Source organism: Festucalex cinctus, chromosome 18, assembly GCF_051991245.1.
Source record: "Festucalex cinctus isolate MCC-2025b chromosome 18, RoL_Fcin_1.0, whole genome shotgun sequence".
Taxonomy (NCBI): Eukaryota; Metazoa; Chordata; class Actinopteri; order Syngnathiformes; family Syngnathidae; genus Festucalex; species Festucalex cinctus.
Genome location: NC_135428.1, coordinates 12,522,038 through 12,535,003, shown reverse-complemented (window position 1 = coordinate 12,535,003; position 12,966 = coordinate 12,522,038). Strand labels below are relative to the sequence as shown.

At 41.0% G+C, this 12,966-nt stretch overlaps 2 protein-coding genes across 7 annotated transcripts in view; one reads left to right on the top strand and one right to left on the bottom strand.

Moving 5' to 3' along the window:
- Window positions 1–12,966, bottom strand: part of rbm41 (RNA binding motif protein 41) — a 37,146-nt gene that overhangs the window by 3,574 nt on the left and 20,606 nt on the right. For 2 of the 3 annotated variants that reach the window (XM_077504346.1, XM_077504343.1), the window contains exon 3: window positions 572–655. In XM_077504346.1, coding sequence (XP_077360472.1) covers window positions 572–579 — 8 coding nt within the window. In that variant the 5' untranslated portion in view covers window positions 580–655. Of the gene's footprint in view, window positions 1–571; window positions 656–792; window positions 1,698–12,966 lie in introns of those variants that run through there. The other variant, XM_077504345.1, reaches the window with a different exon arrangement.
- Window positions 1–12,966, top strand: part of klf8 (Kruppel like factor 8) — a 34,547-nt gene that overhangs the window by 1,877 nt on the left and 19,704 nt on the right. The window contains exon 1 of one of the 4 annotated variants that reach the window (XM_077504347.1): window positions 690–1,181. The exons of 1 other annotated variant lie outside the window; for it this stretch is intronic. In XM_077504347.1, coding sequence (XP_077360473.1) covers window positions 1,092–1,181 — 90 coding nt within the window. In that variant the 5' untranslated portion in view covers window positions 690–1,091. Of the gene's footprint in view, window positions 1–689; window positions 1,182–1,415; window positions 1,800–1,865; window positions 2,030–12,966 lie in introns of those variants that run through there. 2 more of the 4 variants (XM_077504348.1, XM_077504350.1) reach the window with 2 other exon arrangements.

The window sequence follows — 12,966 nt, the reverse complement described above, 5'->3', positions numbered from 1 at the left end:
ACACACACACACAAACACAAATTAATCCATATTCTCATTTATTATTTTGTTCATTCATTGTTGTTTATTACTATCGATGACTTAAAATGCGTTTGGTGCGGTGCATGTCAAGGATGCCCGTTGAAATGCCTGGTTAACTACGCAAATGCAGAGGACGACTCTTGGAACTTGTAAAACTATAATCAAATTAATAAGAAAGTAATGATTTTTTAATAACAATTATTTAAAAAAAAACAGACAACAAAATATAAATAAAATAATATTAATAAACACCACGAAAATTAATTTATACGATTTTCCTGAGCCTCGGACGCACTTCAGCGTCATTCTTCATTTATTAACGTCAACCATGAATGAACTACGTGATGCGCTGTGGCGGCCGAGAAGCTAACGTTAGCCGAAGACCCACCTGGTCGCCTTCAAATATTCACCGCAACGAGACGCTAGTTATTTAAAATATGTAACGATAAATAGTATTTGCGGTTAAAGATTGAGAAGTAATACTTCCTGACAACATAAAGTTAAGAGGCTGCAAATTGTTCGGAAAAAAATTAACAAGAGATTTGTTTACCTTCGCATGCTTCCGCGTTGGACTCCAACTTCCGGCGGGTTGCATCCTGGGTAAGGTTAACTTCGATTCCTCTTCTACTCCATTCTATAACGGTACCAACACAAAAAAAAGGTACTTACGTTTGAAATGTAACAATAAATAGTATGTATTCTTAAAAAATGAAGCACGAATAATATTGTTGACACAATTCACAAGCAGCAAATGCAACTTTAATCACGTACTTCCGCGTTGGCGCTCGCGTTCGGTGCGTGGCATCATGGGAAATGTAGTCAAACCTTTCAAACAAGCGTTTCAGCCTGCGCAGAACGTGTACTGTCAATATGAGTACATTATTTAAAATATTATAATTGTATGGCAGGGGGTCCTAGTTGGCGACGTTTTTAACGGGTAATTTATCATTTTTATCATGCAGCGCAGCTGTTAAGCATGTTTTTTACGCTGCACAGTGACACTTCCACGGTTATAACAGATCACCGTGTTGGCTCCGTATCAAACTTGTGGACGGTGTCATATTTATCAGATGCTGCAAAGCCTCCACACGCGCGGAGACCAAAGCCCTCCCCACCCTGCTGGAGTGTCCTCAATTTGCCTTCCGGATGACGTCAGTAAGGTGACATGGGCTCCTCTCCACGCATGATAGCGGCATGGCGAATAATTGAGGAGGGGGGGGTGCTGGTGTGGGGGGTATGCATGCCACTTTGAATGCATGTTCAAATTCGGCCGTGCATGTACCCCGGTGCACAACATGCGCTCCTCCTGCAACGACTCGACTCGGGCTCCACCGCAAAGGGCTCTCTCTGCGCAGCAAGTGAGTGACAGAGATGAGGGGTGGGGACGCAGGGTGGGGTCACAAGCAGGGAGAGGCGGAGGAGGAACAGGCAGAGAGAGAGAGCCCAGCCCTTCAATGCACGGTAGCGAACGGCAAGAACCAGAGGCGCAACGCTTGGCTGCTTTATTCCCTTTTTTTTTTTTATTATTATTTTTTTGGATGGGGGGTTGCAAAGACAACGACGCTGCGGATATGAACTGAACAGAAGAGGCACGCACGACCGTGCTCCTATTACCCGAATATCCACAGCCCACCGCCCCCTTCCTCCTCCTTGTCCTCTCCCATAAGCCCTCCTTTCTCCCCTTTCCCCATATTGCAGCTATACACACCCACCCCCCTCCCCCGTCCTCCTCCCCCCTGCCCCTCCACGAGATGCACACGGAGAGCCGCCACAAGAAAGTAAGTGCACGTTCTATTTGACACATTATTGTGACGTTGTCAGTGCGGTATAGAGCTTTAATAATGTTGACGAGCGCAGAAGACGCGATTTGCAGCCTCGCAGGACACCGTCTTAGCTTTTAAAGGGCCAGCAACACCGTTTTTTGGCCGTGCGCATGCGCACGGAGGAAGAGCCAGGTGCACTTCCGGCCGCCATTGCTGTACACCCCTTTGTTTATGAAGGTTAGAAGGTATGAAATGATTTCATTTTATATTTTACATATATATATATATATATATATTCATAACTGCAATATGGGTTGGTTGGTTGACGGTAAACAAATCATGGCACTGTGATTGATTGGCAAACAGTCTATTGGTTATCAGTATGTTTATGTAGAATTTGTTCTTAATTGCTTGGGCCTTGCCAAATATGGTCGTTCCTGGCTTTGACTGCAAAATCTTTGAAGTTTTCCTGAAGATGATTTTTAATGCTGCGTTCAAGACTGCTGGGAAATAGGAAACATCCACTTTTGGTTTGACCAAATCTGCTCATTAATTTGGTAACTGAAACGACCGTATTCAGGTGGGTTGTCGCCGTTGTGTAATGTCAATTGATTTCTTTTAGAGATTTGGAATTTCCCAGGTTCCTCAAATGCAGCATTTGAAATCCTGGAAAGCACACTGATTTTGCCTTTTTTTCTTCCAGGAATTTGCAACACGTTTGTGTGAGTGTGTATGTGTGTGACAGAAAAGTGGTGGGATGATCCACACTTTTGTCAATCATTAACAGAGCCGAACAAAGTTTGATCACAGTCCTGAGATAGTGTGTTTGCATTTATGTGTGTGTGTCCATCATTCTCACATCTCATGAACACATTTGTCATCCTGACATTGCGGGTCTGAGGGGGGGGGCCAAGGAGATGACGCGTTAATATCCCGCCTTTACTCGGTGGAAAAGGAGAAAGGGTATCGGGGTAAATTCCAGATCTTTTCTTGAAATTTTGCGGAATCGCTTCGTGAAAGACGACATTAATTCATTCACTACCCAGCCATTTTCACTGAAGCAATCCCCTTCACTCACGGCTGTTTTACTAGATTTTGACGGATTTTGCAAGGCACAAAATATGGAACCTACCAAAAGAAAGATTAGAATCTCTTCTTTCATTAGGAAAAAAAAAAAAATATTTCTATCTGTTTCCGTTTTAGCATTACAATATAGCCAAGTTTCATTATTATTCATAAATCTAATTAGAATTGTGAGTATTTGAGCTTTTTTTCAACATGGCCCTGGTTGATCTCTTATACTCTGCTGCCACCTGCCGTTCGTTTGTGTAATAACTACCAATTCCTGAACCATTCTCTGCAGTTGAGAGGCTGCATCAAAGCCTCTGTATGCTCTAACATAAAAAACAAAAACGTATAAATACGTCTTTGGGACACTTAAAACATTTAAAATAGAACGTCTATACTTTTTGGGGAACAAATGAGTTAATGTGGCTAAAGTGAACTTGGATTGCCGTTAGCAATTTGCAACAGAAATACTGAAAGACTGGAAGAGAGAGCGGGGTGGAGAGAAGAGAAGTGGCAGTAAAAGAGGCCAAAACCCAGATGTCATTGTTTTAGATTCATGCACAAATTTCAACCCGACATCCTGAACTTGCTGTGAAACGCAATTTATGTCCCACGCCTGATTTTTGACAACGTGTGCACTGTCGAAGGTTCTCGAGCTTCAAGCCGTGTGAGGCTGACACGGGAGAAGCAGGTCTCACGCCGTGTCTCAGTATTTTGGTATCAGGTGGCTTGAGCGGATGACTGGTTAGTGGGCCAGCTGGCTGCCTCTTTGTGTGCGTGCGTGCTTGCGCGCGTTGAGATAAATGAGCGCAAGGTAAGACGACGTGGTGTGAGGAATGGGCCGAGCGCTTCAGGGCCAGCCCGAGGGTCGCCGCTGGCGGGTGGCGGCGCGCCCGGGTCGCCGAGTCGAGACGTTGTCAGAGAGAATTAACGAGCGGCAGGTAGCAGGCCCGGCGCGCAGCAGAAGCGAAAATTAATGTGCTGCTACAAATGGACTGTACTGCTGATAGGAGAAGTGGGAGTGCAGGGGACGGGATATTGATATCATTATGCCCTACCTACTATATCGCAACCATGTACAGTTATTCCCTCTTCCATCACGGACATATTGCAAACCACACCTGCAATAAGTCAAATCAGCAATATAAAAATACCCTATAGGCAAATTTTTAAAATTTATTTATTTATTATTTATTTGTTTATTTTTATTTTTTTGCCCCCTATTGTAGGGATAGTCCGATTATCGGCCAAGCCAGTTATAGGTGCCGAAATGTGGCATTTTGACAAATATCGGCACTGGCCTTTTATGAATCTGAAGCTGGTATACTCACCGAGAGGTGAATGCTTGCGAACGTAGCAAATTTAGGGTTTTCGTCAGGATTTGTAAGATGTTCACAGTCAGTTCTTACTTGTTGCAAAGACATTTCAAACATATTCAGACAAACACTGACAAAAAAAAAAGCACAAAGCTCAGTGAGATATGGGGAACTTTTCGTTTATGGATTTATTTAAATTTCCACTTTATAAAAATGATTCTGACACTGGGAATTCACTACACTTTTTATTTTTAAAAATAAAATAAAACAAAATAAAGAAATTGGTTGAAATTTTGGAAAACTATTTACTTGTTCCATTTTTAATTTAGCTTAATACATACTAATGACCCTGGAAGCGCCCTGCAATTTTTGTTATAATTTTTTAAACAAAGCTGTCAATTCTGTATATGTTTAAAATTAAAAGAAAAAGTAATTTTTTTTAAATTTTAATTAGAATATTTTCTCTTTTACTGCAAATGAACATCTGCTTGAAATATCGGTTATTGGTCTTCCTGACTACTAATAATCGGTATCGGCCTATCTATCACTACCCTATTTAAATATATTTTAAGCATGTTTTTAATTTTTATACCTAGCAAACTTATCATCTCACAATATATCGCTGGTGCTGAAACCTCCGATCTCCCAATTAAAGTCTCGTTTACTTGATTTCCTCCTTGATAACTTCCACGTTGTCGTATTGAGGAAGCTGTTTATTGAGGCAATAAACTGAGTGAAAAGTTGCCTCATTTCCTCAAGCAGCAAGGAAGAAGTTGTTTTCTTCACTTGCTGGTTAGCCTCGCTTTAGCTCTATTTATAGACACACACAGTCAACTTGATATGCCCTTAGTCTCCTCTTGGATACCCCAAATAATTCTCTATACCAACACACATAAATGCTAAGTAAATAAAATGTGCAGATGGCAAAAATAAACACAAATATTCTAAATGTTAGCTTTGCTTGTTGCAGTGTGTTCGTTCTGGACCTTTTAGTATTTGCCCTCAGTCTCCTCTTGGATCAAATCTAATTACATACCAACAGCCTCATGTCAAGAATTAAGAATTGCAAAATGACAAAAGTAAGCAAACACGCTAATGTTAGCTTAGCATGTATCTGTGCCTTAGCTGTTGATGCTGCACTGTGGTACTCAACACTCTGCTTGGCTAAATTATGCCCGGAGTCTCTTCTGGAATGAAATTTGTATCCAGAACAATTGTTGCATGCTGAGAAGGGAATATAAACGATTAAGGTAAGCATGTTAATCCTGTTGCTGTTCCTTAGCTCTGGAGTCTGGACACTACACTATTATACTCTACTGTTTCTACTTTACTGTACTTTGCCCACACTCTCCTCTGGAGTTAAATTTGTCTCCAGGACAATTGGCGTATTCTGAGAAGTAATTATAGATGACCAAGTTTAACAGGCTAATGTTAGCTTAGCCAATTGCTATTCCTTAGCTCTGAAAATTGCACTCCTATACTCCACAGGCTCTACTTTACTGCACTTTGCCCGCAGTCTCTTTTCTCGGGCAAATTTGTCTTCATACAGCTCACCAAGTCAATACAGTAAAAATACAAATGACAAATGTCAACACAAACATGCTAAAGTAGCTTAGCTTGTTGCTGCACTATGATTCTCCACAGTCTCCATTGGGCTGCACTCTGCCCTCAGTCTCCTCTTAGCTAAAATTCATCTCCATACCAATCGCCGCATACTGAAAATTAAAGTGACAAAAATAAATGCAAACTGACTAATGCTAGCTTCGTATGTTACTGCAGTATGGTACTCCAGCGGCTCGACTTAATGCAGTTTGCCCTCAGTCTCATCTTGGATAACGTGTCTGGTCATTTTGGGGGGAAATGCCAAAAAGTTGTCAGGAACATTTCGTTCAATCGAGCGTGTTTTTTTTTTTTTTCGTCGTCGTTTCCCGCAGTTTCTTACATGTTCTCGTGTGTGTTGCTTTCAGTTTCTCTTTGCTTACAACACCTCTTGCTGATAGCGCCATCCTCTAGGTCTGTGTCCTTGAACGCATCGTTTGAGCTGAGCAACCTTATGACCACAAAAGCTCATGAGATTCTCAAGCGTGTTTGTTTGCGTTGTGCCTCTGCTTTGGTGTCTAGTGTTTGTGTGTTTTTGTGTCTGTGCATACGTGTGTGTGCGTGCGGATAAGAGGGTGTGTAGGGAAGTGGCGGCCGGCTTTGCGTCAGCAGGGTGTGGTGTGATAACAGGCAGGCGGCTTCTCTCGCTTGCCTCACTGCTCGCCAGATGGAGGGCACACCCGGTGTTTCGTTTCACTCTTATGTGCGTGCGTGCGTGCATGTGCGTGCGCGAGCGTCTGTCGACTGGCCTCGGTTCGGCGTGGTCGTTCCTGGTCGTGGAACTGCAAAAAACATGCTGCAGTGAGCGCATCGGTCAGAATAGATGTGTTTTATCCAAAAGGAGACTGAGGGCAGCAAAGTGGAGACTGTGGAGCACAGTGACTGGCTAAACTAAGCTAATGTTAGCATACTTATCAGGGACTAGAAATAATTTCTTATGTGCTTTTGTATTTACATATTGTCATTATTTCAGAGAAGATTGAGGGCTAAGTACAGCAAAGGAGAGAGTGTGGAGAAATATAGTGCAGCGCCTGGAGCTACAACACAGCCATAGGCTAAGCTATTGTTAGTAAGACTGACCAGATGCTAGAATTAGTACCTCTCAGCATGTGTCTTTTGGGAAGGAGACATATTTTATCTGTGATGAGAATGAGGGCAGAAAAGTGGAGGGTTGGCAGCTAAGGTACTGCAACAGGTGACGAGACACAGCAAAGGAGAGTGGAAAGGTTTGCTGCTGATCTAAATTTAGTTAAAAAAAAAAAAAAAAAAGTGTTCTTGCCCTCAGTCTCGTGTAGGATAATATATATGGATTTAACGTTGCCTCTTTGGTAAAAATGGTCTCCCTTCCATTAGCCTCAGTTTCCTATTGGATAAAATTGGTCTCTGTACCATTGCCCTTTGTCTCCTTTTGGATAAAATGTATGTCTCTATTTTAGTAAAATGTGCCTCTGTACCAATGTTTTTAGTCACCTTTGGGAAAAAGATTTTTCTCTGTAGCACTGACCTTAGTCTCCTCTTGGATAACATCTATGTCCATACCACTGCCCTCAGTGTCCTCTTGGGTAAGATTACACTTTGTCCCATTGCCCTCAGTCTCCTTTTAGGTGAAGTGAAATTGATCTTTGTACCAGTGCCCTTAGTCTCCCTTTGGGTAAAATTGGTCTCCAATCTCCACCATTTCCCTCAGTCTCCGCTTGGGTAAAACTATTCTGTGTCCTATTGCTCACAGTCTCTACTTTAGTGAAGTAAAATAGGTTTATGTACTAGTGCCCTTAGTCTCCCTTTTGGTGAAATTGGTCTCCATATCATAGCCCTTTGTCTCCTCTTAGATAAAATTTATGTCTGTACTACTGCCCTAAGTTTCCTCTTGGGTTAGATTTGTCTCTGTTCCATTACCGTACATTTTTTTTCCCCCTTCATATCTTTTCCCTCAGTCTCAACTTGGATAAGCCTCATCTTATATATCTATGCGGAACTTGCCATGTAGCAGTAACAATACAAGTCAATGCATTTTTTTTTTTTTATTGTCTTGTCCTCTCATTTTGGTCCACAATTGACATTCATTTCACGTTTACTTTTTTTTTTGGCTCCCCTTGGCGACTCAAGCCTCATTTCTATGATCCATCCCATAATTTTCCTTTTTCATATCTCAATGCAATCCAGTATGTCAGATTCCGAAGCACTGTTTTTTGGGTGAACTTGACATGAACCCGGAGCGTGCGGTCACTGTATTTTTACCCTCTTCACTCACGCTCATTGTGCAGGGAAAAAAAAAAAAAAAAAAGCTGCAATGTTATGTGTGTATGTATTATTATTATTATTATTATTATTTTGCTGGGGTGCCTTGGGGGAGGTTTCCGCCTCTGAGCAGCTCGTGGGAGCGGGCAGCCGCGTTACGAGCACATATGTGTGGATCCTGCAGGGGGCAATCCCCCACCCCCTACCCAAAACACGCACGTGCACACACATACACGTACACACACATGGTGAGGACCGGGGGGGGGGGGGGGGGGGGGGGGGGGGGGTTGCAGTGACAGCGAGTGAGCAGAGCGCTGACCCAGTTAGACTTTGCTGTCCCGCCCTCTTTCTCTCACGCAGTAAACGGGGGTGAAGCATGTAATAACACTTAAGTGGAGCTATGCTAATATGCTAAACGTAGTGGCGGATGGTGCTAGCATTAGCTGACAACTCACCACTTGTCATGTTGTTGGTATCTACTGTGATTTTTTTTTACGCTACTTTTCAATAGGATTTGGATGTTCCTACAACATCGTAGTTTTTTAAGCGATTGTTTTTACCTGGTAATATTGACCAATTGAGAAATAGTGTAAATTAGCATGTAATTGATGCTATTTAGATGCCCTTAAGACGTAGGCCTTCCTTGTTGTTCTTCTTCTGTGGTGTTTATTGGTGCTTATTGGTTCATTAGCGCCACCAACTGACATTGTCCTTCCACTGTAAGTAAAGAATTGAGGTTGGCCGGATGTTGTGATACCTACCTGGTATCACTACTTGGCCCATGGCTACTCAAAAAAAAAAAAAAAAAGAAACCAATTGGCTCATATCTTAAAAAAAAATCCCGTCAAGACAAAATAAATGAGAATTGTAAACTTACTTAAAAAAAAAAAGCAATGTAGCGGGATGCTAGCAATGAACAACAAAATATTGTGTGAAAACTTTGTATAATTTTTCTGTTTGACATTTTCAATTGCTATAATTTGCCGGACGACACATTTTGAACGTGACTTTTGTGTCTTGTCCCGAGCTAGTCGCCGGCCGTGCGCTAACGCGGCTCACGCTCGGCTGGCCTTTTAGCGGATAAAAATAGCTTGTTAAAAACGTGCCGGGGACGGAGACGCCTTTTGAAGCCCTCTCCACAAATACTTCAGTCGCTCTTAAAATGTGATGGTGGCACTAAAAAAAGGGAAGCCAACAGAATTATTTCCTTATGTAAGTTACACTTGTACCGATGAGGCGTGAAGGAAATATTTGCAGTCTGGATTGGCTAAAATTAAAATTGTTAGTGGCTTATTTTTTTGTTTTGTTTTATGGTGTAAAGAAAATTAAGTTTGGAGTGATTCCTGCCACAAATAGTGAAATGTAGCGCCACAGGACTACATTTATATGACATGACATGACTGTGATTTTGTACGAGCACACCTAATAACAGAGGCTAGGTTAATTAAAAAAAAAAAAAAAAAAAAAGAACAAAAAAATCGGATTTGGCCTTTGGGGTGAAATTTCTTGATTAATCGAAATGCACTTTGACCTTTATAGGTGAACTTAATTTGACCTCTAACCTTTCCAAGAACATCAACTTTACTGTCTTTCTGTGCCTCTTCCAGTGCCAGCTGCTGATGACATCATAAAGTCCTGATATCTGGATTTTGGCCTGTTTTACTGTCACTTTTACTGTACTACTACTTTCCTATTCAGACAGGAGCTGAGCAGCACCTGAGGATGTTTTAGAACAAACAGAAAAAACGTGAACAGTTTGTGGTTATTTATTTTATTTTTTTCTCTCAGTGGTATTATTTGTTCATTGACTCCTCATTCTGTTTTTCCTTCTCGTCTTTTCGTTCTTGGTCGTCTCCTTGGCTAACCAACCCCCACCCTCACTAACTCACCCCCCACCCCCCACCCTGACTTCCTGTGTGGAGATCACAAGCTGACAGGGTCACGCCCACCCCGCCCTTTTTTTTTTTCTAGTTCCTGGAACTCTGCACTCACAGAGCGAGACCCCTCCTCTTGCGGTCCAGTGGTCCTCATAAGGTCTTACATGTTAACTGACCCCCCCACCCACCCACCATTGCCTCCACCCTAACTGGCTCGTCCAAGTGGGATTTGGAGACGATTCTCACTCTTGCCTTTTCTGAGTGGGCGTGGTTGAAGTCGAGATGACTTCTTAAAATTAGTGATGGATTTTTTTTTTTTTTTTATTCCCCCACCCCTCCGATTTCACAGCGTTTTTTATTTTTTTATTTTTTTATATCCCATTCCACAGAATTCTCCGCCCGGCGGGGGTGCTCCAGATTAGGTCAAAACAAACCTTGAGGAATTATTGGCTAATCCTTCCTGTGGTTCGGGCCCCGACACTCCCCGACAAGGCCAAAAGACATTTTTGCAGACGTTTTTGTTTGTGCTCATTTTTTGGGACGCGATCTCCACCCAAATGAAGACGATCCTTAAACACATCAACAGCGTTGTCTGCATTTGGTGTCTTGTTTGTAACAACAACACTCTTCCCTTTTCTAAAGTTTGAGTTTTTCAATTTGAAAGTATGCAAACAGCACAAAACTTTCTGGTTCTATTCTTGTGGGAAAACAACGTTTAAACTAAAGCTGCAGTCATAGAACATTTTAAAAATTATTTTACCGATTATTGGATTTAAAAAAATATTTTTTATCGTTAAACAGGTTTCATGTTTTTGGGTCAGTATCCTCATGTTCTACTGTAGTATCTGTAACTTTGAATATATATATATATGGCTTTCATGTAAACGGTCTGGTGAGTGACGTGGGTGGCAGCGAATGAAAATGTAGAGTTGGCTGGTTGCATGTTATGCAATTCCATTTGCAGCCATCGGCGTCTAATAAATAGATTATTACATGCTTGTCTGTTCGCTAAAGCAATTGAAAGTGCAGCGGTGGCATTACGATACATTTGTACTAACCATGAATCGGTAGCAAGGAAGTGTTGTTGAAGTGATAGAGCTCAACAACACTCGATTTATTTTTCAAGTCCTTGCGGCACTAATTATGGCATGGGTTTTTGGGCGAGCGAACTGGAGGATGATCTTTGTTTTTGCTGGTGGCGTAACATCAACTCTTGTTTTCCCATTCTGTAGGGCGTCCTTGCACTTTCCCAAGCAACCCCCCTGTTGGGTTTTCCTATTTGGTTTCACGACTTGGCCCTTGGACTCCCGGCTGTGTTCAGAATCTTGCTGGGCTGGGGGTTTGGGGGGGGGTTCGGGGTGGTGGTGGTGAATTTACAAGCTAGGTGAGCTTCAGGGAAATGTTCTGTTTCTTATACTGACCAAGTTAATTAGATGCCCGCTGTTTGTCATCATAAAGACACAAAAACTAAGTGTGAAGAGTTAACTGCTAACCAAAACAGCAGCAACTACCGTGGATGAATCAGTGTCTGACAGAAAAATCCAATTGTTGTTTTTGACGACAACCACTAACAATATAAATTAATAAGAACTCAATTAGTTTTTAAATGTATTTTTTTTTAAATGCAAATTTCACAAAACATAAATTAATCTTGCTAGTTAAAACTAAAATTCAAATTTCAATGTGTCACTACAATTAAGTTAAAAAATGTGAAATATTAAAAAAAAAACATTCAAATTTAACTTGCAAATGAAATACAGATCTAAGATAAATTCCAATTTCAAAATTTAAATACAATTTTACTAGCAATTTAAAAATACAAATATTAAAATTAAACTTGTATTTAAAATAAAAATTCAATTTAATTAAGGTCAATAAATATTTGATCTAATGAATGAATGAATTCCAAAACATTTGTAAAAATAATAATTAAAATATTCTGCATAATTTTATTTTTAAGAATGAATTGCTGTAAATTTTCGTCATCGTAAAATCAATTATTACTAACTTTTAGGCAGTTTATTAAACAATGTTACCATGACTTTAACCCACAACATATTTGAAGTAAAATACATTTTTTAATTTTTTTAAAAATATATGCATATTTGATTTAAAATATTTTTTAAAATTTTTAACCACTTTAAAAATATTTTCAAAAATTAACTCAGCTGTATATTGCATTTTGAAATAACCATTATTCCAACTTTATTTCACTATTACCGGTACATGGCTTCAACCTGTGGAATGACAAAGTTTTTTTTTTGTGTGTGTTTTTTTAACATTAACAAATGACTTTGAACTCAGTATTGCACCTTCTGTTATTTATGCACTACTCAAAATCATGTGCCATGTTTAATACTATGTTATTACTAAGTTATTACTATACTAAGTTATTACTATATTAGTATTACTATGTTATTACCAAGTCTGCTGACGGGCCATGGAACTATTTGAAGTGCAAGGAGGTTAGTGTTGGTCAGCTGAGGGGGGGGAAGGTGTGGCATGGTGAGGCCTTTACCTTTGTTTAGAAGCACAGAGGGGGCTCTGTCCCCCTCACAATGGAACTGGAGGGCCACCAGTGTGTGTGCATGCGTGTGCGTGTGCGCATGCAAGTGTGTGGGAGGGGTGGCGCAGCCAGTCACACCCCGTATCTGATTGGTCGAGGCCACGCCTCAGTGTGGAATCCGCTAGAGTCACATGACAAACTGTTCAACTGAGTCCGCAGAAGTCCACACTGATTTTATGAAAACTATGTACCATGAAATTTCGGAGGCATTTCTGTTATGCGGCGACCCACAAAAAAATTCTCAAGAAGCTTTGCCCGAAAAGACAGACACAGAGAAGCTGCCATTTTTTGGACCAGTTTGGCTCTTTCCAGATCATCGGAATTCTTTCTGAAAATGTACCAACATTTTGGCTATTTTGTGTGGGCGGAGCATATTAGCAAAGTTTGACTCTCGTAACTTTACGACGCAAAGGCTTTCCACCAGCGTTTCGTCGAGCCGCACCTCTCCGTTACAATGCAGCTCACATTTCAGCGTGTCAATAATTTAATAGGCGCAGACTTGTTTTACTTTCAGTGCT